The sequence below is a fragment of the Lissotriton helveticus genome, chromosome 12 (genome assembly GCF_964261635.1).
Source record: "Lissotriton helveticus chromosome 12, aLisHel1.1, whole genome shotgun sequence".
Taxonomy (NCBI): Eukaryota; Metazoa; Chordata; class Amphibia; order Caudata; family Salamandridae; genus Lissotriton; species Lissotriton helveticus.
Window position 1 is genome coordinate 706,647,761 of NC_136073.1, and position 24,137 is coordinate 706,671,897.

General features: G+C 43.5%; 1 protein-coding gene across 1 annotated transcript in view; it reads left to right on the top strand.

Moving 5' to 3' along the window:
• Nucleotides 1–23,481, top strand: part of LOC144798102 (uncharacterized) — a 44,450-nt gene extending 20,969 nt beyond the window's left edge. Inside the window, exons 6-7 of the mRNA XM_078668865.1 lie at nucleotides 16,247–16,330; nucleotides 23,386–23,481. Coding sequence (XP_078524991.1) covers nucleotides 16,247–16,330; nucleotides 23,386–23,481 — 180 coding nt within the window. The remainder of the gene's footprint in view (nucleotides 1–16,246; nucleotides 16,331–23,385) is intronic.
• Nucleotides 23,482–24,137: the final 656 nt, after the last annotated feature.

Here is a 24,137-nt window from a genome sequence, read left to right on the forward strand (position 1 = left end):
CCCCCTTCCATATTTCTGGGATTTCAGCCCCTTTGGCTAGAGCATTCCCCAGTGAGGTCACATACCTAGCCCACCGTACCTTGTCGTGCTTAAAAATATCTGAGGGAATCCCATCTAAGCCTGGTGCTTTCCCCCCTTGTAGGGTTGAAATTACCAGTTCTGCTTCTTTGTTTGAAAACAGGTTTCACTTACAAAATACCACTGAAATCGGTTCTATTGCCACAATATCCCTGTTTTCTGCATACTGGGGTTTAAAATACTCAACCCATGATGCCGCAATAATATTATTATCTGCGCTATTAGGGGTACCACCTCGTCCCCACTTCACAATTTGCCCAAAAAGTCTAGAATTTCTTGACCCAGAGGCTTCGAGCAACTCTTCCCAATATTCCTCCTCCCACTTTTTCTTGGCCTTGCGGATACTAACATTATAGTGTTTCCTAGCTACACTAATCAAACCCTTGTCTCTGCTTTTAAGTGCCCTACCCAATTCCAATCTGGATGACCTGCACTGTTTATTGAATCACCTCGCCATTTTAACTGGGGCTTTTCTATTTACCTTATTTAATCTGGTAAAATGTGGTTTTATAAGAGAAAAGAACGTATCGTGTATAGCTGTTATTAAAGAGGATCCAGGTGTTACAGGATTTATTATCTCCATGGCTGCAATTGCTTTATCCACCTCCAAGTCTATGTAGTCCATGGAAGCCACGTTTGCCAACACATTTGGCCATTTAACTCTTCGTGTATCGTTGGCCATAACCGGTACAACTTCTCTACGCGGCTCTGGATTGTCAGGCGTGACCCTCCACCAGGAATGTGTGACACAAAGGGGATTATGATCACTTTCTAATCTACCCTTAATTTCCATATCACCCACCCCACACCATAAATTAAGGCTACAAATGACATAGTCTATTCTGCTTTTACTATGACCATTGTCAAATGTACAATTGCCTCCCTGGTCGCTCTTTGTCCTTCCATTGAGGGCCCTCAAGCCATATTCCAAACATAACGCATTGAATAGCAAGATATCTTTTGTCCACCGCTTAACTGGTACAAGATTCAGGTTTGGGACACCCCATTGGACGTCTTCTTCCTGCCCTAGTGGATGTTCAGTGTTTTCCAACGGCTCGAAGGTCCTATTAAAGTCGCCAGCCATAACCACTCTATTTCCCAGGGACTGCGATTCTAGGAAGGAGGATAGAGCCTCTATGGTAGGGGAGTTCCCAGTACTCATACCCCTAGCATAGATATTGTATATGTCTATCACACTCCCCTTATCTGATGATATTCTAAGCAGTTGTATATCCTTGCAACCCAGGTCAAGCACTTTTATTTTGACTTGTAGAGTTTGCTTGATCCAAACTGTTAATCCTCCCATAGGTCTGCCCCTTGGGCCTCTACTCGCTGGTATACAAAAATTTAAATAGCCTGGGAGGAAAATTGGGTCGCAAGCCCATGTCTCCTGGAATAAACACATTTCAAACCCGTTGACAAAATCTATCCAATTTTGTGACAGCAATCTAGTACGCAGCCCTGCGATATTCCACGAAAGGAGCCTCCCCATGGTATTGCTATTACAGCTCCCCATATTGATAACTGGCATAGACGCGTGGTTGATCAAGCTCTCGCAGTTGCATTCCTCTTCCATAACAGTGTCCACACAATTACCAACCCTGCCCTCGGTGACACCCGTGTCTAATGAAAACCTTGATTCACCCACCATATTTCCCCTACATATCATGCTATCCCTTCTCACATTTCCATATTCCATATTGGTGGTCGCTCCATTTGGACTTGTTGTTACATCCCTTGTTATTGCCAGTGATTTCTCTGGGTTATTCTCCCTAGCCACAATGCCCACATTTACAATTGGATCTGCCGGTCTCCGTCAACATCCCCACCTCAAATTTCCCAACCCATCATGAGGATTGCATGGTTGTCCATAACAGACATTTAATTGTGGGATAGGAACATGGGAACGGTTCATCTCTGCCAAAGGAAAAAAACGGAATCTCCCTGGCTGGTTATTCCCACCAAGAAGAGCGTCCACTGGTCTTGGATAAAAAAAAGTGAGGTCCACAATACCAATCCCACCACTACTAGTACTCCAACCAGGTCTCGTGATCAGTCCTACCACCCTCGGGTCTTGGAAGTTAATTATGATACATTCACCCCCCAGTTGTTTCAGGGTACTGCCTATCCAGTTAACCCTTCTAACCCCGATGATCACTCCATCCACTTCCCCAGGTAGAGGTCTGTTAACACTTAACCAATGCATGACCTTGTTTTTTAGCTTTTCATAGGTTTCTCTTTGCCCTAGAAGTAGGGGAGGAACATTGGTAAGGATAGCCACATAGGGGTAGGAATCAGGGGTAAGTTGTATCGGGGGTATCCTAGTCGGAAGTTTTGTCGCATAGGGTATTGGTTGGCTTTGTTCCTGGACAACAGGACATGGTGGGGCAACATTCTTTGGTATCATGGGAGCCCTATTCCCCACTAATATATTACTTCCATCACTTGCAAGGCCACCTCTATTTGGCACTTTTGGAGCATGGGACTTATATGTTCCAACACTATTTTTACCTAGATTTTTATCATTGCTTGCCAAAGGACCATGGCTGGATGTCGAAGTACTTTGCAGGGATAAAGTATTAGTAATAACAGGGGTGGCATTCTTTGGCAAATCTTTTCTACCTTTGACTGCAGTGCTCTGGGGCTTGGTTTTCCCACAATTAGTATTAATTAGAGCAGTTGATTGGTCATTGGTAGTCTTACTACTTTGACCTTTTCCCTGGGAGCTACTCGCAATACTCGCAGTAGGAGGTTGTAAGACAAGCGGCGGGGCACCCACATCTCGCTCAACTGATTGTTGGGTGTTCACATTTCCTCCCGTTTTAAGGCAAGACTTAATTAGAGATTTGGTGGAAAAGAAATTATCTAAGCTCGCCTGTTCTAGATGGTCCAATTGTTCCGCCAGCTTTTTAAGTCTATCCTCAAAGGGGTTCAAGAGGGACCTTATTAGTTTCTCCACTTCTAGAAGAAATTGTGGCTTGGGTGTTGGTGTCCCAGGGGATGCTATGACAATGGGATCTCTGGGCCTGATGGTAATGGTACCCCAGGGGATACCATTGTTACGGGATCCAATCCTAATGAAACAACTCCTCCCTCACCCGCCGGTAGCCCAATAAGGTTATCCCCAGTAATATGTCGGCTCAGTTTCATATGTTTTTTGGGGGTTTTTAGAAACTGGCCTTTCTTTGCAATAACACCCCTTTTCCTTTTTGTACAAGGTTTAGGTTTTATAGTATGTGCTAGAACACTGGGTTGAGTTGTAAGATGTTGCCCAGTGGGTGAGTTGGTTGGAACACCGGGGGACTTTGCAGGCAAAGTAGTGGTTACTATTTCTAAAGGGAAGGTATCCGATGGCTCATTTACTGGGAGTGAAAGATTTGAAATGTCGTGTACCGCAGGGAGCAAGATAGATGATAGAGGGTTACCAATGAGGGGAAACTTTGGCTTTTGCATTTTTCAAGAGGGGTTTTCAACAATTCTATGGACAACCTACGCCCTGCAAGTCTTTCTGCCAAGGAGATTTCCCTGTCGATGTCCTGGGGCAGCCGTTTAAAATAGGTATCTAGGGGGCCCATAACAGCTGCTTCCGCTTCACCCACCAACGGCAGCAAAGTGGATGTATTTGTAGAGCAGGCCATGTAGATAACCCCTAGGCACCTCAATATATAACAACAAGTATAATTACTGTCGCAACTATAATAACTTGCTTACAGTACCAGTGCGGCAAATGTCAATGGGATTGCCCAGCCTGGCCTCCCTCGGCCCCGGACGGCCACAGACGGTCCTGCCCTTGTCCCGGGCTTCTCCCGGCGTGCTCCCGCTCGCTCCCGCTTAGCGGGAAATGTAATCAATTTTATACTTGGTGCAGCTAGCCAATTGGTGGAAGGACAGGGGGGTGTGTCCAGTGGGGAGAGCAGCCCAGGTGTGTTCAATGGGCGCGCAGGGGCTCCTGGACACTGGAGTCCCTGCCTACTCGCAGCCCCGCCGACACTCTGCCCTGCCTGCTCCTCCTCAACAGCAACAGCAGACCCACACTGACAGGCGCCTCCAAGCACATGGCGCTGCGGGACCCGCGAAGCGGGTCCGGCGAGGTTCAAAACGCTAGCAGCGCTTGCAGCACTCGGGAACAAGGAATCCTCTGGGATAAGGTCCGAAATCCGATTCCAATGGGGGTCCGAAATGCAGCAACCAACTTGGCTCAGGGTAAGGGTTCCAGAGATTAGATGCTAGTGCCGGCTTTTTCAAACAATCAGGCGGGGGGCGTGTCCAGCGGGGAGAGCAGCCCAGGTGTGTTCAATGGGCGCGCAGGGGCTCCTGGACACTGGAGTCCCAGCCTACTCGCAGCCCCGCCGACACTCTGCCCTGCCTGCTCCTCCTCAACAGCAACAGCAGACCCACACTGACAGGCGCCTCCAAGCACACGGCGCAGCGGGACCCGCGAAGCGGGTCCGGCGAGGTTCAAAACGCTAGCAGCGCTTGCAGCACTCGGGAACAAGGAATCCTCTGGGATAAGGTCCGAAATCCGATTCCAATGGGGGTCCGAAATGCAGCAACCAACTTGGCTCAGGGTAAGGGTTCCAGAGATTAGATGCGAGTGCCGGCTTTTTCAAACAATCAGGCGGGGGGCGTGTCCAGCGGGGAGAGCAGCCCAGGTGTGTTCAATGGGCGCGCAGGGGCTCCTGGACACTGGAGTCCCTGCCTACTCGCAGCCCCGCCGACACTCTGCCCTGCCTGCTCCTCCTCAACAGCAACAGCAGACCCACACTGACAGGCGCCTCCAAGCACACGGCGCTGCGGGACCCGCGAAGCGGGTCCGGCGAGGTTCAAAACGCTAGCAGCGCTTGCAGCACTCGGGAACAAGGAATCCTCTGGGATAAGGTCCGAAATCCGATTCCAATGGGGGTCCGAAATGCAGCAACCAGCTTGGCTCAGGGTAAGGGGTCTTTTACCATTGCAACATACTCTGCAGAACAGCAAAATAATACAGAGTACATTATTACAGTGTTCACTACAAATTACATTAACTGTCATTGTCCTCTACTTGGGAAGGTTTCTGCCCTTCATGTGCTTGTATACTTCTGCAACTAAGGCAACGATTATGCTTACATGATGTTGTTGCACAAAAGGACATATGACTTGCCAGGCCACACAAAGATCAGGTTATGCTTTTTTCTTTCTTTTTTTTCTGGCAGTTTATATAGTGTAAACTTGGCCCTAGGGCACTAAAGGTTTACATGTAAACCATATATTTTTACATGACAACTGTTCTGCAGGAAGAAATGCTTTGAGTGTGTAATCGAGGTATTGAAGCATATCTTTTGTGAAACACCAAGGCTGTTAAAAATAAGTTGTGCAGGAAAAAAAGTTTTGAGAGAAAGGCAAGGGCTTTACTTGGATATCCTGCGTTAAACTCAGGAAAAACAGAAGATGGCATATTTAAACTAACCTTTTCAAATCCTCCCTTTGATAACCAGCCCCCAGTGAGAGAGAAAAGACTTAAAAGGAAACAAATTATCTGAAAACGGCATGGAAATGTTCACCCTCAGATATAGCCAATGGAAATACACACCATTGACAAAGCTGACAACCTGGGCTTGTTGTTTCAGCCTTGTAACTTGCTGTATTATCTATCTGGGTGCAATGACAGCAGCTCCAAACTACTAGTGGGGAGGCACACTATATAGAAGCACATATTATTAGCTTACATGTTTTAAGCCACATCCGTAATCTTCTTGCCATACCCCTTTGAGGGACCCACCAGTTTTTTCATAACACTTAAAGCCCTGCATAGGCCTTTTGTCGTAGGCCAGGGTTTATTTAATGAAGCATGCTACAAACAGTAACTTGCTACATTTTTTTTTTTTCTTTCTGAGCATGATGAGCTGCCAACTGTGGTAGACTTTTATGTTTATGGTAATTCAGCATTAGTCGTATCATGTTGGAAATTTGTATAACACGCCCTGGCAGCCGGGGCTGCCGCAAATTGCTGGAATCTTTGTTTCAATTCTTTTGAGGCTAGTCTTGTTCATTATTCTATGATTCTAACTCCTGTGGCCTTGCACCCCTCACACTGCAGTGGAATTGAAAGTGTGAGCATTTAATTGTCCCTTTCCACCGCCCACCTGGGACCTGCAGGTAGGGCCTTTTCCTGCAAAGTGTGGCCCGCACTGAAGTGGTCTCCCACTCCGTGCACTGCCTGGTCAATAAAACATGAACATTGCCTATTTTTCTCAGAAAGTAAATGTAGGTCAAACGGTTAGTATGTGTATGGAAATGAGTGGCAAACTGTAAGGTACTACACAATAAACATTTTGGTAACTGTCAAAGTCATTTTACACTCATTATCTGATCCAATGAAACCTGTTACATATGTTTCTGTTATTATATTGATTATACCGTAATTGCATGTACATGTGATTTTTCTAGGATTACGTTCGTCGGCATTCTTCCAAGGGCAGGATGACATATTAAACATTTAGTGACACACATATTTTCTGCATCTACAAATCTGTCAACTGCCCCCACACCGTGGTCAAAACACACACAGCCATTTTGTTTGTCGGGAATGCTGCTACCACCAATTCATAAACTACAATGTCTGCTTGCTCATTCAATCTTGCTCTCTGTCTCACTCTGAGAACACAGAAGAGAACACATATGCGCTTGTGCAGGCAAAGTATTGCAGCACTATTTGGTATCTTTCTGATGGTAAACCACGCAGCTGGATAAAGTCATGTTTTTTACACCTCAGCTCTAGACGGAGCATATGGGCTGTCTCAAACCGAGACATGCTGCATCCACTGGATGGGCTTTAGCCTGCCCATGAGCTTCCCATTTGCTGCCACCATCATCACTCTTCAGTTATATCCACATATTCCAGAGCACATCATGCCACATATTTCCTCTACACAGCTTCACACCATGCCATACAATTCCACAACAAACAATTCCAATCTAACACATCACTCACTCCCTTGCACTATCATCAACCCTGTCATCACTTCCCTACACACCCACTGCCACTCTCATCTCTCCCTCAGATTCCCAGTACCCCCTCTCATCTTACAATCCCGCTGATCTCTCCCATCCCTCCCTCACGCTCCCTGTCTTCTCTCTATACTGCCTGCTCACATCCGCTACCTTCCTGTACCTCCTCACGCTCTTCACTGGTCCACCTCTCGCTTTCCCCCCTATTATTGGTGCCCCTTCCACTTGTACCTCTATCTCTCTCTCTCTTACTCTCTCTCACTGCTCTCTCTCGCTCTCTCATGCACTCTTCACGCCTCTCTCATACAGTTCACTTGAGTTCTCAAGCAGAGTTTCCATACCATGCCTTTTCACAAATGTCCCTCAAACCCACACTCTCCTCTTATTCTTTAAGTGTTTTACTTTCCTGCATACATATTTGCCCCCACTTTATGCATCTATGGCCTCCTCTCCCCTTCTTTCTCACATACACTTTCTGCTCCTCTATCTCAAATTTCTGTCCCTCAAACCCACACTCTCCTCTTATTCTTCAGGTGTTTTCCGCATACACATGTGCTCCCTTTTATGCATCTGTGGCCTGCTCTACCCTTCTTTCTCACATACTTTTTCTGCTCTTCTATCTCAACTTCAATCACCATTTCCTGCACAAACTACCTATCCCTCTCTATCATCCATTTCTATCTATTTTGTGCAGCTCTCACCCCTATCTATTCACAATGCACCGCAATTCCACTACACAAATACACCACACACTTCCACCCCACACAATTTCAAAACTAACAACTTGAATACAACCAACATAATTCCACTGGACACCACATACATCCACTACACTCCAAACCAAAAAACATGAGTAAAAGACACTGTCATTTACGTCTATAGCTCTAACCCGTGCAAATTTGAGACCTATTCTAAAATCATGCAAGCTAATATATGTGAAGGTCTCTGCTCATTGGCTGGGGGTATGACAATGGTGATTAAGATGATCAGTGGCTAACAAAAGCACGACAATGAAAGGCTCAGATTAGATGAATAGTTTAGAGGAATGCAACAGCACCAAACAAGGGGGGAGAAAGGTGTCTTAGAATATGTCAGTCACAACAGCAGTCTCAGCTCTAGCTAGTTACTCTAACACTTTACACTGGTATTGCATGTATGTATGCATAGATATTTATATAATCTGAACTGCAGAAATATTGGAGTGTTGATAGATGGGCCAGCCCGTCAAATAATGAACTCCATTTGGGCAGGGCAGTGGAAGCATGTACTCCACTGACCTGGTAGCCATACAGCTCACCATATTGAGGGATTTCTGACAGCCTGAAAATCCCATGATAGGTTGTAGGACTTCAGTCAATGATATAATAATAATATTAAAAGTTGGGGAAAAGTCCAGCTGGCGCAACTGCAGGGTCAGCTTTGACAGCGAAGTGAACAGATTGGTTGAGTTTCATTGCTGCAATTTCACCCTGGTTCAAGAGCAGTTATTGCGCAAGAGGAAATTCTTTTTGAGTTTTCCTGTAGCTGGATAGTAATTTCTTTATTTTTTGAAAATTCTTTTTATTGAGTTTTCAACACATTTAAGATCACACTACTGTATCACTGCATAGCACTCCATCCCATGCCCCCTTGCACAACATCCCATTTAGTTCTGGAATACCATGAAGTAGAAGTCAGTTAAGTCTGCTGCTACCAATCCGGTTCACTATAGATGGATATGTGCCATGGACAACTGTGCACTTTCCACCAAGAACTTCCTATGGGTGGCCAGCTCTGGGTGTTTTGTGCTGTACTTTCCACTGCCTCCAGATTCTATCATACTTTTGTGGTTACCCTCTGGATCTGTACACTGCTTCCGCAGCTAAAGAGCAGTTATACCATCCCTCTTGGCTACTTTGAGATTGTGGGGGGCCTGCATCTCCAATGGCCTGCTTTGTGACGTTTAGCAAAACACAACTGGTCCCAATCATCAGTTTTTGTCCCCTTACCCATCCCATCCCAGAAATACTTCCATGATAGCCAACATGGGATTGTGTTCTATCAGAAATCGGCATACCCTTTGTCGGTTAGGGTATAGCAGGATCCAATACACCTGAATCACCTGGCATTTCCATACCACATGCATGAAGGAGCTTCTGGCCTGTCCATAACGAAAATATTCAGGGCAGCTGTCCCTCCCCATCCTTCATAGCCTCTCAGGGGTTTAATATATTCTTTAACCTGGTCTAACCTCAGGTGAGGCAATATTACCCATTTTCGGCTGCCATTGTTTGCCTTAATCCATTTGTCATCATCCAAGGGATGCAGGTCTGACTCATATCTTTCCTGCAATTTGTTTAGCCGGTCTGGGACATTTAGCACCAGAATTCTGTATAAGCAAGATCTGCCTTTCCTACCAATAGCTAACATCATGAGTCAGATTTCTAATGGACTGTACTCTTGTGAACGCTGTTATGTGGCCCGTGTGCCTAACCAGTGCATGTCCGCACAGTAGGTAAACAAACCACTTTAGCTTCAAGTTGGTCGTAGAACATCATATGGTATGTCTGCCAGATGTCTCCCTATTTACAGATCCCAAACTTATCTCAGTGCCCTGCAGCCCTACCGTTTCCTTTGGGCATGTACCCATGCACAACAGCTTCTTCCTAGTAGGCAACCTCCAGTTAATCAATGGAATGGCTGGAACAGCTAAAATGGCTGGAATAGTGGGCAGGGGAAACTCCCCATACAGCCAAAACCCTGGTGCTTACCCGGTAAAAGGAGTCTGCTTAAGTTTCGTGGCTGGGTCTCCCCGATCCCCCCGGTCCCCAAAGATCCAGTCATTAACCGCCAGCAGCTGAGCTGAGCTGCCCAGTATTATAGTCTGATGTCTACTGCCCCTAGTCCGCCATCACAAAGGATTGAATGCACTCCTTATGAGAGATTCATGGCACCGGTCCTCCCTACTTGTAGCTATTGATGTTGAACTGTAGGGTTGTAAATCAATGGGTAAGGATTTTCTGGAGCTAGTGTGGCAAAACATACAACAGCTGTGGCAATGCCACCATTTTGAAGAGGGCTATACAACCTCATCATGGAAGGAAGCAACAGTGGTCTCAATCTTTAAAGAAAGGTGCAAAACGTGACCCGGCATGCCAAAGGCCCATTTAGTTGATAGATGCCACAGATAAGGTTTTGGGCAGAGTCCTCCTTGCACGCTTGAAAGATTGGGCATCAGAAAATTGGATTCTGTCCAATACTCAATATGGTTTTAGGAGAGGGTGGGGTACAACTGAACAATATCTTAATTCATCTTTAATCATTAATACGCACAGAAGGTCCTTGAAGAGTTCTATCCATCTGGCCTTCATGGACCTATCTGGTGCTTTTGACACTGTCAACCGAGATAAATTATGGGCTATGTTGGAAGGTATGGGTGTGGAAAAAGCGTTAGTAACCCTACTCCCCAGTCATCACTCCGGTACCACAGTCATAGTAAGATATGGCCGTAAAGGGGAAAAAACACATACTTAGATGCCTGTCAGGTTTTAGAACATTACACAGAAAAGGTCAGTAACTTCTCATACTTGGGCAATCTTTTTAGCAAACTGTTGAGATGGGAACCTCTTTTGACCATAAGAGCACAGCAGACAAGTAGCGTGATGGATGCACTATTCCGTCTTGCTTCTAAATTGGGGACAACTTTTTGTCTTTATTGCATTGTCCCTAGGGAGCTGGGGGTCTTGTCCTTTTTCCTGTTTGAAAATTAATAAAAGATTTAAACCATACATTGGGACACAAGCCTGTGAAGGAACTAATTACCCTTTATAGCCAAATGTCTCTCTATTGCCAGGTATGGAGCTGGGGTTTGGGGCTACGCTAAAAACCAACAGTTTGTAGGAATCGAAAATAAATTCATGAAAAGATTACTGATGCTCCCAAAAAGTGTTCCTACCTCTTTTGCCATACAGAACTTAATTAGAATTTATGGAAGACTCTTTACTTCTATAGGCCAAGATAGGGACCTCTGAGGATTTAATATTCTCACGTGATGTTAATAAAGATTCCCAAAAATAAGACAATGTTTTAAAGATTCCATGGTTTTAATATTTAGAGAGGATTTACCATGAGATTGGTCTGGAATACTTTATTGAAAACCCTGAAGGAATTCCCCTAAATGCCAAAGGAGTTTTCAAGGAGGCATACTGTTCCAGGGGCAATAGGCTTATTAGTTACCAACGTGACAATATTGGAGTCCCCTGTTTGCTTCCTGCCCCTGCACAATGTTATCTATTTATTTCTACTAAGTTCCAGTTCTGATTTTATCTAACCAGGTTCTGTTTATGCACTGTGCACTTTGTTGCCGGCATTTCCTCACCAAGGAGGGTGGTCAAACAAGGTTATGCTCTGCCCATGTGATAATGTCTCAGTTTAAAGAACTATGGACTTTGTATTATTTTGCACATTGTATAAATCAGAGAGAACTAGATTTCTGCTCCCATTACTAAGAAATACTCACTCTTGCTCGTATTGATGGTTTTAACTTCTTACCGTCTTTGGCTACGGCTGAAATCTGTATTGCAGTGGCTAACTACATAAGAGACTCCATTGCGATCAGATAGCCTTAGGAGTAAAATCTGTACAGAGATTTCACCTTTTTATGATGAATTGTGTATGTATTGTATTTTAATCATATTAATTTGTAAATCTTTTCATGGTTCTCTGAGCTAAAATAAAGTTATTCTTGACTTGACTGGCTCTATACTCCATCATGATCGGGGGGAGATCTATCTTACCATATTTCCCTTAATTTTGCGTGTCAACGGGGTCATATTCCTATGGGTCTCATGTGTTAGAAATTGGGTTTCTGGTTGCCAAAAGAATGCAGCCTGTCCAAGCAGAAGCGGTAATCCTAGTCAGGGTAAGCTCGATCCACACTAAAAGATAACCTCACCCTCTGGTAGCTTGGCACAGAGCAGTGAGGGTTATATAAAGAGGCAACGTGTAAAGTGTTTGTGCATCACACAAACACACAGCAACAGAAAGAATACCCCAAAAAAGACTCCATACAGGTTTAGAAATACTAACACTATTATAAACCAAACAAGACCAAAATGACAAAAATCCAATGTATAGAAGTTGAGATATTAAATGTTAAAGGAATACATGCAGTGAAGCGCTTAGAAGCAAGTAGCATTAAAAAAGTTACTTTACATCGTGCTGGACCGGGTCAAAGTCAACGTTCAGGCTGACCGCGTGGAAGGGCAGGCCAGCTACAGGACCCATGCAGGACCAAGTGATCAAAGTACCTTTCCTGGTCACAAACAGTGAGATGGGTCGATCTGTCCCACGTAGTGATGACGATGTGTTAGTTTGGAAGATGGGTGCTTGAGTCGAGAGGTGTTGAGTGATGTGCCTCACCAGATTCTGCCACACAGTCGAGGGGATGCCTCGATCTCACCAAACTGATGTGGCGGAGATGCACTGTCCGATGCATTAATCTCTAGAGGCAAAGTGCTGGTTCAAATGTGATGTGGCAATTAAACTCCAGCAACAGTGTTGATCGCCGGTTCTATTACACACAGACAGGAGATGCGCCAAATTCCATGTTGCAAGTATCTGGGCCACTTCCAGTAAGCTTCAAACAACGAAAGAGTGTAAATCAACAAATGTATAGAAGCACAAAAGGAGAGAAGATGAGTATGCAAGTCTTATTAGATTTGTATAGGAAGCCCTCACTCACCACCCTGGTTGGTGACATGCTTCATCATCGGGCCCACCGGGAGAAGCCGAATGCCTCCCCGGTGTGTTACAATGCCAGGATTACTGTGGAGCTGGTTAGTTGTGAAGATTATGTAAATGTGAAAAGGGTTTAAAAATGTCCAGATTGTGTCTCACATAAAAACTTTATTCTGTGGCCAATCTGACATATTAAAAGCAATGGGTTTAGGAAACTACCAAGTTAATTGTTTGGCTATTTCCACTTAAAGTGGGGTCAGCATGTTTCTGCCCTTGATGTGTGATTTACTGGGCATTCGTCAGGACCATGGGGAGTATGGGCACGCTAAGGCCCACCCTGACCAGAGGACGTGAAAGTTAAAAATCAGTGCAAAATGAACAAACCAACAAGTTGTGGGAAAATTACCTCATAATCAGAGGAACCTGTATAGTTTGAAAAATAAAAGATCCACTCCCCATAGGTCTCGGGAGGGTGGTGGAGGCGAAAATGGCACACTGCCCGCAACACCTGGCACCCGTTCGATACCTGCGTGTAGCCTCTAACCGGACCACTTCCAGTAAGTTCAGGCACAGGAGCAGGGGTAAGGACTTTGATATCCCTGAGTCTCAAGCAACAGGAGGCAAGCCACAAGCACCTGGAGATCACTTGGCGGTAAGGCAGAGTCAAGCTCTCCTTCAGCAGAGTCCGAGAGCAGCAGACAGCAGGGCAACGCTAGATAGAAGCAGGCCTTTCAAGCTTGTAGTCTAAAAATGAGTCATTTGAGCACCACAACATTCCTCCTGATAGATTCAGATCAAGATCTATAAGTGTCTGATTTTCGGGGTGGGGGTTAAAGACCCAGTACTTATACCCAAAAGTGCCTTTGATGTGAGGGTGTGACTTCAAATCAGCCCTCTGAAGTGCATAGGTTCTCCTTTCAACTCAGTCCTGTCCATCAGGGATAATCTGTCCTTTTTGTGAGGACAGGACACTGCCTATTCAAGTGACGTGTTAGACCCTCCCTTCCACCCCGCCCAAGCAAGGCCATCAGAATGCAGATATATTTAGATGGGTACACAGATCCATCTATCCTTTATGTGTTGTGGTGGTCTTGCTTGAATGCACAAAGTGTAGCTGTCACCCACCCCAGACGTATATTAGAGACGGGCTGTCACGCACAAAAAGCAGTAAGTGCAATGTCTACTTTCTAATAGTGCTGTAAATAAATAGAGCCTAAAAAGGGCCTGTTTGACTAGGTCCTGTGCAATGGGTCTTGCATGAGACGTTGTTTGTGATCTAACTCAACCTTAAAGTACCCAACTTTTCCCCCAACAACCCTCTAATCAATACTTCTAAAGAGGAAGCATCTGCCGCCCCAAAAACAAGCAACCTGAATAGGAACAACATACAATACAACATAGTATAGTAAAATAAAGTAATCACCATAGTCTTGTGTAGCAGGGAGTGATTTGCCCCAAGACAGACCCTCTTTACAGATGCAATGTGTCTCTTCTTTGTCTGTGAATGAGAATAAACTTGTAGCTCTACATGGAAGAAAGGAAGGAAAGGGACCAAACTCTATACCACTGAATAACATCTCATCATCCACTGGTAGCGTCCCCTCCCCCATGATCACCAGAGCTCTCTGAGGAGGATGCCCTATGTCTGTCCTCCAGTTGTGACCACAGTTGGCCTCCTATCAGTCTGCTGAGTTTCCTCCTAGAGTGGGATGGTTGACCCCCTTCGGCCTCCCAAATTGTCATTGGTTCCTTAGTTGATATGGGCAGGTATTTCCTCTCCGCCGCTCAGTCCCAGAGCTCTTCCGGACTCTTAAACAAAATGATTCTCCACTGATACATTACTTTCAGTTTGGCAGGGTACATCAGCATGTATTGAATGTCCTTAGCCCTAACTTTTCACTTAACCTCTAAGAAAGATGTAAGAAGGGGCTGCACTTTACCTGCATAATCGGGGGAGAGCATAACCATAGAGTTGGTGCAATGGACGTTGTTGTGCCTGCCGCAGGATATAGTCTGTCCATAAGGTACAGTATACTGATGGTAATGCCTCTAGGCGGTCTCCCTGGCTGTGGCCTTAGGGCCAATGCCCTGTGCACCCTTTCCAGAATGAAGTAGGAGGATAGCTCACAATCCATGATGCTGGTTCTGAAGTTTTCTTTGGGGAATTTCTCTCATGTTGCCCACCCCCTCTTTTCTACTCTGGGCCACCAAATCAGCTCGGCTGTCACAAGCCCATGAGCGGGCTTAAAATGAAAGGTGGTCCCTACTACTCCCCTCCCATGTGGCTGTATCCTCTCCCTAGCGAGTCAAGAGTCAATGCAGAGGTAGAGGTAAGTCGCTGCAGTGAGATTGCAGCTCCAGGTGGTGTCTGTTGGCGCTATGTCCATCTCCCGGCAGGTCGTTGTTTGCCTAATAAGTTTCTCTCATCCCCGACTCCCTACATGGGCTTAGGTTGGCCAAAGGGGACAAGTGTAGTGGGCACTACATGGATGTATGCATCCAAGAAAAGGTGGCCCTATAGTTGGCTCAACCAGGCTGCAGTTTCAGTTCTAGCCACGTGTGGTGACCAGTCTATCTCCTCCACTCTAAGGTGCCCATTACATTGTTACAGGCCACCACCTGGAAGTGAAAGCAGCAATGTGCCACACCTCAGCCACGCGCCTGTCTTCTCTCCCTCTCACGCTCCTGGAGTCGATGCAGAGAGGGTTTGCCACTGTGGGTTCACAGCTCCAGGTGGTGTTTGCCTCTGGCAGGCCCATCTACAGGTAGGCCGTATGCACACACAGGCCGTCGATTGCAGAAATTGGCTCTCTCATCCAGGGCTCCCTGGATAGGTTAGGGTGGGCCAAAGGGGGTGATTATAGGGCCACTGCACTGGTGCCTGCAACTGAAAATAGGTCACCTGAAGTTCGGATTCAGCAAGGTTCTAGGAGCTGGCATGTAGCTCGCTCAAAATGCGGCTACCATCTTAGGCTGCTTGGCCGCGTCCCCCAGTAATTTCTTTCTTGATTTCTTTACAATGTAGTGGAGGTGAGTGATCTGTCAATGGTAGGTGAGCCCTTTGGGAGCCAGGATGGTATTTATCAGATAAGGTAGAAACTGTATTGTTTAGAAAGAGCCATACAAGATTTCATAGGTAAAGAGCAGAGTGAGCACTTATGGTAGCAGCACACGTATACACTGCTAAATCACTATTATTCACTGTTACTGCATCTTTGATCCATTACTCACAAAAGCAATATTTCACTCACACATTTGTTCTGCTTTTAGGTGATGAGTACAAGGTGCTAAGGATGTGAAATGCCAAAATAGGAGTGAACATAGTATGCTGTTTCTTGTACATATGTTTTTTATTTGCTTGAGGTGTGCAGCCTTTCATGACTTTCATCTTCAAGACTCATTACAGTCTACATTTGTTTACAACGGTCTTGGTAATGCTGATCTTTTTTTATTATATTTTCAGGATCCAGACAATCTGCTTGAAGAAGTACCACCACCAGAATACAGGGATGACTTCCACATCCCCAACTTTTCACCTGAGAAACATGTGAGTTTTCTTTAAAATACAATACCATCATGTTCATGTGCCTTCTCTCTCAAATTCTGTTTCTTCCATACCATCTTCACAAACAAAGTACATCCACATGATATCACACAAATAACTTCCCATGGAAACTATACTCCATTCTCAGAAACACAAGGAATTCTTTACGTTATTAACAAGGAGTGAATGGTGTAGCAACTCAATCCGTCTCTCATCCACTGGTTCCCTTAGAGAGCTAGAGCTGATTTCTTAACTTCAAAGCTGGTTTTAGTGTACAGTGTAAATGTACAGAGGTGGAATTTATCTCCTGAAGGAAAAAGAGATTATTTAAAACAATGACCCTTCTGACTACCTCTTCTGTGAAACAAAATACACTGGGGTTGATCCAATTTGTGGGCGAGCAAGGATCTATGGGCTAAAAATTCCCTTTCACAATAGGAGCAAATTTAGCTTTTTCTATCCTCACTTCTAGACTAGAAAAAGAATTGGCTGGCCTTGGCTTTAATCAATGGAGAAAAAAGCTCCTATTCCTTGGGGTCAACCACTTACTGGCAATGCCCACAATATGCGTATTTTGAGAAAAATAAGTCAACTGTTATACATGTTGTCATGTCTAAATAGCCTTCTTGTTTCCATTCTCTCTATCTACCAGCTTGAGGACATGATCAAAATGATGAAAAGCACTCTCAGGTTGTGCGAGTTCATACTTTCTAAGTAGGCTGAGGTAAGATTTTGATGCTGTTTTCCTGTCAATGTGAGTGAGAGTGTGAGTACTATCAGACTAAAAGGATCACACAACAAACCATCACTTATCGATGGGGGTCACTGGAATGGAATGTAAATGTAGGGTGGATTTGTAGAGAGCTGCTTGTCACCCATGAGGGTCTCCAGGCACTTCTTCCATACAATAATGGGTTTACTATACTTGCCAAACAATCCACCCTATGCTACATAGTTTACAGTTTTTTTTACAAAATAAATGTTTTGCTAGTTTAGAAGAATCAAAAATTACACATGGTGTTGCTCTGTGGCAAACGTTAACTACTCACCTGAATTTATCACCCATTTGGTATACTGGTACTAGAGAGGCAAAACATTTTGCGAGAACAGCATTAATATTTTATAAAACAGCAAAATAGTATTGTCACAGAATGTACTACATTATGCTGCATAATTTGCACCGTGTTCCATAATTTGGCCTTCCTATGTGTCTCATGAATAACAATATTGTGGGACACTAATGTCATTGATAAAAAAATCAAGAGACAAAATATCAAAAGGTAAGTATGTAAAGATTTTCTGTACCTAATTCAACATATGTGTACCAAAATACATATACATATATCTTTATTTATTTGGAGTTAAGAATGGCAAATGTATATGTCCCTTTGTGCATTTACCCTTCAATATTTTGTCCCTCGATATTTTGTCCACAGTATTACTGTGCCACGATATTCTTGTACTAGACGTTCAAGAGTTCAATCGGCCCTTCTTAGTCTCATAATTCCAGAGCCACTTATAATATAAGGCCTTTGGTTACTGTTTTAAATTACATTACAGTTATGAGGGTTGAAAAGGAACGAAATACATAGGTTTTCAAGAGCCTAGTGAAATATGCAACCAACAATGGAACTAGCGAGACTGAGCGATCACATCCCATTGGTGCTGAAGGAGGAGAGATTTCGGGGTAGGGTTGTCCAAAGCACTCATCATCATAAAAGAAACACCTCTATTTTTGGAAAGATTGGGTGTAAAACCTTTTAGAAGAGAACTACTTTACCAATTCAGAGATTCATCATGTGAGAATAGAGCCACCAAGAGCTTGGCTGTAATTCCTCTATGGATGCTTTGTGATTGCACAGAAGAGCAAAATAATTCTGCAAATTTGGTACAGATGCAAAAGGGGGGGGCCCATGAGTAAGGATCGTTATCTGCCCCCTTGAGTGCGCCCAACACTGTCATGGAAACATGGACCAACTGACCTCTAGTTGGCAGTCCCGACCGCCTAATTATGATGCAACCACACATGGTGCGGTCACATACTTACATTTCCCTATGGGAGCATGTGTTATGGCTATAAATCAGCTGTATCACAAGCTCCCATAGAGAAAAGGGAGGCTGTGTTCCTCCCTGCACCACGTGGCAGGCACCTCAAGGTACCTGCCACACAGTGCTGGGATCAACGTGCCCCATTGGACCCCAACCGGAGGCCACAACAGAAGGGGCCCTACTTGAGGCCCCCAAACACGCTTTCCAACAGGCTTTCCATGTCGGAAGCCGGCCAGGAAAGTCTGCCCCGGAAACCGTGCATCATAATTAGGTCTAACGGTTTTATGGTATTTATTATTTGAACATTTCCATCTGTATTTGTCCATATTTCTTTTTTGGCCAGCTTATTGGTATTTATTCATATTTAATTTGTGTTGTTTAAATAGATGAGGTGATAACTCGTGTATTTCTGCATTTAATTAACAGATAAATTGGACTCATACTTAAATGCCTGTCAGGTTTTAGCACATTACACAGTAAAAAATATAAACATAATAAACCCACATTAAAGAAATAGTGTAATAACACATATACATGTTGAGATATGCAGTAATTTAAGGACATATCATTGAGTTTTGTAGCTCCCCTTGCTGTCATTATGTACAGCTACTGGCCTGAAAGTGATTAATCTCAGCATGATGAATCACTCAAAAGAAGCTAAATTTTCTGTATTTTTCCACTTTCAAAAATAAATACAGACAGGGGAGACAGTGTTTTCTGTCTGTGTTTATCTGCAAAAATCAGACAAAGCGGAAATCAGGGAACCCTAATAATAATATGGACGGTATAAAAATGCGTCCATATGAATTACGGGCCAGACTCCGACAGGCCGACGGGCTCCTTGAGCCTGTTGGAAGCCAGCTGGAATGACTGGCCAGTTTCATTTCCAACAACCGAAATTGTATTTAGGGGGTCAATAGTGAAACCAACCATCTCGGTCGGAAAGCTTCCGTTTCGACCGAGATCGTAATCGACCCCTAGGACTGACATTTATCTGGCCTGTTTCACATTGTTAAAAATAATCTGTATGATTCCAAAACAACAGGGTGTGACACTGGAGAAGACAAGAGGCACCTGCTGGAGTACAATATTGTATGGCAGCACATTTTCATAAACTGCCTTACCTCTTGTCGTATTTGAAGAGTCACAATCTCTTCAGTGCTGACTCCCCCGTCACCTTGGTTAACGTTATTCAAATTATTTGCAAGCCAAAGTTGAACACAGAGCAAAATATATTTTATGAGCTACTGGTGCCTCCATTGCTTGCTGGACTGTGAGGATGGGCAATTGCTTACTTGACCTATCTGACCTTGTACTTTTCAACTTTCAGGTTTCAACCTACTTACCATTTCTTTGGCCTTTGATTCGACCACTGCGACTGATACCACTGACAAAATGTATTGAGGATCCCTAACCATCTCCCTTTCTCATAAACATTCATTGCTGAAACACAATATCCCACCAGAGGACATCCAGAGAACCATTAGAAATCCTTGAACAGTAAAGTTACACCAGCCATAGAGAAACATGAAGATTTGACTTTTGTGATTTGGCGAAGGACGACAACCGCATCTCAGGAGTATGGCTGAGGATCACTTCGAATGATAACGAAGGACTACTTCCCCGTGGTCTGATGCTCCTACATCAAATCATTCGCCAATATCATCCATGACATGTTAGTTCATAATAACTTGAGCAATATTAAGCAGTTGTTCAATAGTCACTGTACAGCCATGGTGAATTTTAAATTGCTTACTATTTGTAATGTAAATCTTACTGTTTAACATGTTTGTATTGCAAATGCTCTTGTGCAAACTCTCGGAATGTGAACATTGTACATTATTTTATGTAATTTAATTTAATTTAAGGGCCCTTGGCAGTAAACAAAAATGTTTTAAAAATTAAATCACTCTTGTCTTTAATGATGACTCTCATACATCCTTGGCTACATGACTGGCATAATCCTTCAAGACAGAGTTTCAAAACTAAGAAGGTGTGGGGCATGTTGCATCACAATGCGTCACTCTTGAAAAATCACTCTCAGCAATGTTTTTCTATGCAGAATTTAGGATTTGGATGGAACATGCTTCTTCAATCACATTCAAAAGTTTGAAACAAAGAAACCCACTGGTCTTTGTCTATTAGTTCGCTTGGCTCAGATCTGTGCAAGGGAAGCAATATGAAAAAAACAATTCTGTTCATTAGACTAATTTGTAGGCCTGGGCGGTAAACTCTGCTACCCTTGAGGAGTTTGTGGACTTTTTCTAACTCTGCACTCCGCATGGACCGCAGAGCTTCTAAAAACTCCGCATATTGGTGTGCAGCAGATTCTTTCCTCTCTCATGGCTCGCCAATATTGAGTTAGCAAGAGCGAGCTAGGAAAATCCAATGCTAGACTATCTCCTGGCGAGATTTCTCATTGCGAAGGGTCGCGGTAGGTCATTACTGCTCATGTTGAGAAACATGCCACTTGGATTGAGGAAGCTGCCACTTGAGTAGAACATCTCAAGTGGCAGAAGGATGCACCCTTTTGAGCTATAAATCAGCAGTGCAACTTACCTCACTCCATCGCTTGCGGAACTCCATGGAGAGTTTTTTGGTCACTCCGTAAACTCTGGCCAGGCCTCCTACTTTGTCCCTTGTTTTGCGAAAACGCTTATGCCAGCCATTAAGAATCTAGGAAACCGCATTTACACAAACCACTATAAAAATAAATTCCATGTTGATCACCTTTAGGAATCTTCTTTGACTATTCTCAACGATCATCGTAATTTGGGGTGTTCAACGGACAAATACAATCTTACTGTTTAAACATACATCTTTCTTAAAGAAATAAATAAAGGACAAAACTAAAAAAAGTGAATCTGTGCACAAGCCCCTAACTTGCATGTGAACTTTACCCCAAATTATTTTTTCTACTCCTGACTCATTCTAAGAAGGAAGATATATATACCTCAGGGTCACATGACTTCTCTGTCACAGGTCAGAGACGAGATAATTAGAAAACAAACCCCTGCCACTGTGTGTCTCAAAATGTCCTTTGTGAGAGAGAATTTGCTTGTTGTTTAGCAAAAGTAGGAGGGATGGGATCAGATAAGCAGGATGAGGGTTTGGTGCTTTTTATGGCAGGCTTAATACTGCAATCTCTGGAGGGATTTCTTTCCTCATGATGCCCCTTATTACTTTGTCTTTACTTGATACATGAAAACTCATGTCATATGGTATAGTGCCTCACCAAAGGCGTTTACCAACTGACTCTTGGGGTACAAGTCTTGAAGGCCTAAGGAGATTTGATTGTGTGAAAATTGTCATAACAATATGATAGTGCTACGTTTATTCACTTAATCTCCCTGTGCATTAAAAAATGAATGTGTCCCTCTGTAATGCAACTGGTGTTCATGTGAGGAGCTCTGATACCTTTGGGTCAAGTGTGCCCTATATAAAACTGAAAAGAAAGTGCTTCACCCAACAACAGGTTGCCTGGCTCACTCACCAAACAATGGGTTTTCATGCTGTTCAAATAGGAAACAGCCATAACCGGGCGAAAGTACAATATAACGCTTTCTCTCCTAAGGAGAGGGAGAAAGGCTTTCTAGAGAACTGGGAGCAGTACTTGTTCAAAGGACATCCCATCTGATGAGGTAGAGGCCATTCTTGGGTCATAAAAAGGAGTGCAGGTGGTTTTACATAGCTTTGCTGATCTGACAACAATGGTAGGCTTGAATTCACTAACAAAATATAATATTTAGTATTTTTATTCTTTTATCCCAAATTTATTGTGACATTGTTAGTACTGATCTTGTTGAGATGACTGTTGTAATACTTAGATAATACTAGAGGATAGGATTTAATAAAAAAACATTATATTAATTATCTATTGCCTGTATAATGAATTGAGTAGACACAATTGGGGTAGGCACATCATGGTTCCTCCAACTACTCTGTTAGGTGTGCTCACAAATGGGCTTTCTTCTAATGTGTATGGTCCTCGGGGACGGGTATGAGATGACTGTGTGCTTTCCCTTACCTGCAGTAACGCACACATATTCCTACAGCTCTGGGAACTAGCAAAACCTAGCCAGGTGTGCCTTTAGAAAGGAGTGATATGAACCAGTTGGACCCTATACTGGCCAGTTCACTGGTTGCTACAAATTAAAAATTTGAGTGACATACTAATGTGTTTGGAAGACCCATGTGTACTTATAAATCTTCCATAGAATCAAGTCCCCTTATCCCTTAGGGCTTTTTAAGTGTAACAGATACAAAAGAAACCTGAGATAAGAACCAGTACCTGAATGTTACTAAATTGTGGCTGATGAAGTAAATATTCCACAGAAAATGCATCCTGTGGTTACTATCTACTTGACAGGGAATAGAGATCCTGCTGACAGAAGAAGAGGTCTCATTCATTATAGGGACATCTTCACTCGTTAAATCTATCATTAATGAGTAGCTGTAGCTGCAGCTGACAGTAATACCTGATGAAAAAAAATCACTTGCTATTACACCTGCCCAAAATCATCCTTACTGAAGCAAAGAGCTTCTCTTAGCATATTCAGAGCTCACAAAGTAATACCAGGGAGGGTTACCACATATCATGGAGCCAGGGTGGGTGAGTCTATTAATGCTAGCAGTCAGCAAGGACCAGCTTTAGTGGAATACACCTCTCACCTAGCAAGAGACCAACAGTAATTAGTGGTCAGCAAGAACATTCTACAAGAGGTTATAAATGTTTACTGACAGCTGAGACCATATGTATTCATGAACTAAGACTGCAGCAGGCCTACTTCACTTGTTACTCCTACCCCGATTAATTCATTGACTATACCGGTTACAGGGTACAATGAGATTTTCTGGAGTCACAAACTCAATTACAAAGAGTACCTGGGGCATCGGCATGCACCAGTTTACAGCTGCACTGCATACAGACAATCAATCGTCTCAGTAGAAAATCCAGTAATCTTATGAGTAATCCTTTTCATCTATTTTTATCTGTGTTCAATTTAAAGTTCAGACAGAAAGAATGTGATTTAAAATCTTTCAATGCTCCAAGAATGCCCATCTGGGCTTTGTCCAACAGCTCCGTGTATCACATTTCAATTTGAGTAACCAGATTTAAAGTCCACCCAATGCATTTTGGGCTACATGCCCTTCGTCAGGGGTAACTGGAAATTTAGAACAACCCATCAGGAACCATGTATAAATTGTTAGACTCTTCAAAATTAATGTAAAATGTTATGCATATTGTACTCAAACATATATTTTATCAAAATATGTGTGCCTATTATCAATTACTTAAAATTGAAAATTAGTGAAAAATTACCCATGCTGTTCATATATGCATATGTGCTTTTACACCGCAAAATGAATAAAGCACCAAAAAGTGAATGAAACAAAAAGTGAATAAACCCTGTGTTAAAATCAAACACTATTTATAAAAAACCTAACCCAAACACCCAGCTCAAGAATTCTATGAACGTTGTTTTTAGTCATCTCTGACTCAGCCTTACAACCTTCAGTGAAGCCGCTTGTTAAATAGTACATGCCTGTAACGCATTGAAAGAATAACCTTTGGGCCACAAGCGCAGAACGAACCACAGTCAACTCTCAAGCTGTGTGAAAAAGGCTGCTTTATTGAAAACAGGTGCATCTTTCAAAAAACATAACCTTGGCCTTTGCCTCCCAAAACTAAACCTCTCTATACATGCTTCATCTACGTATCCCCCTCGACCACCCCTAAGGTTTCCACTCCCTTCTCCTG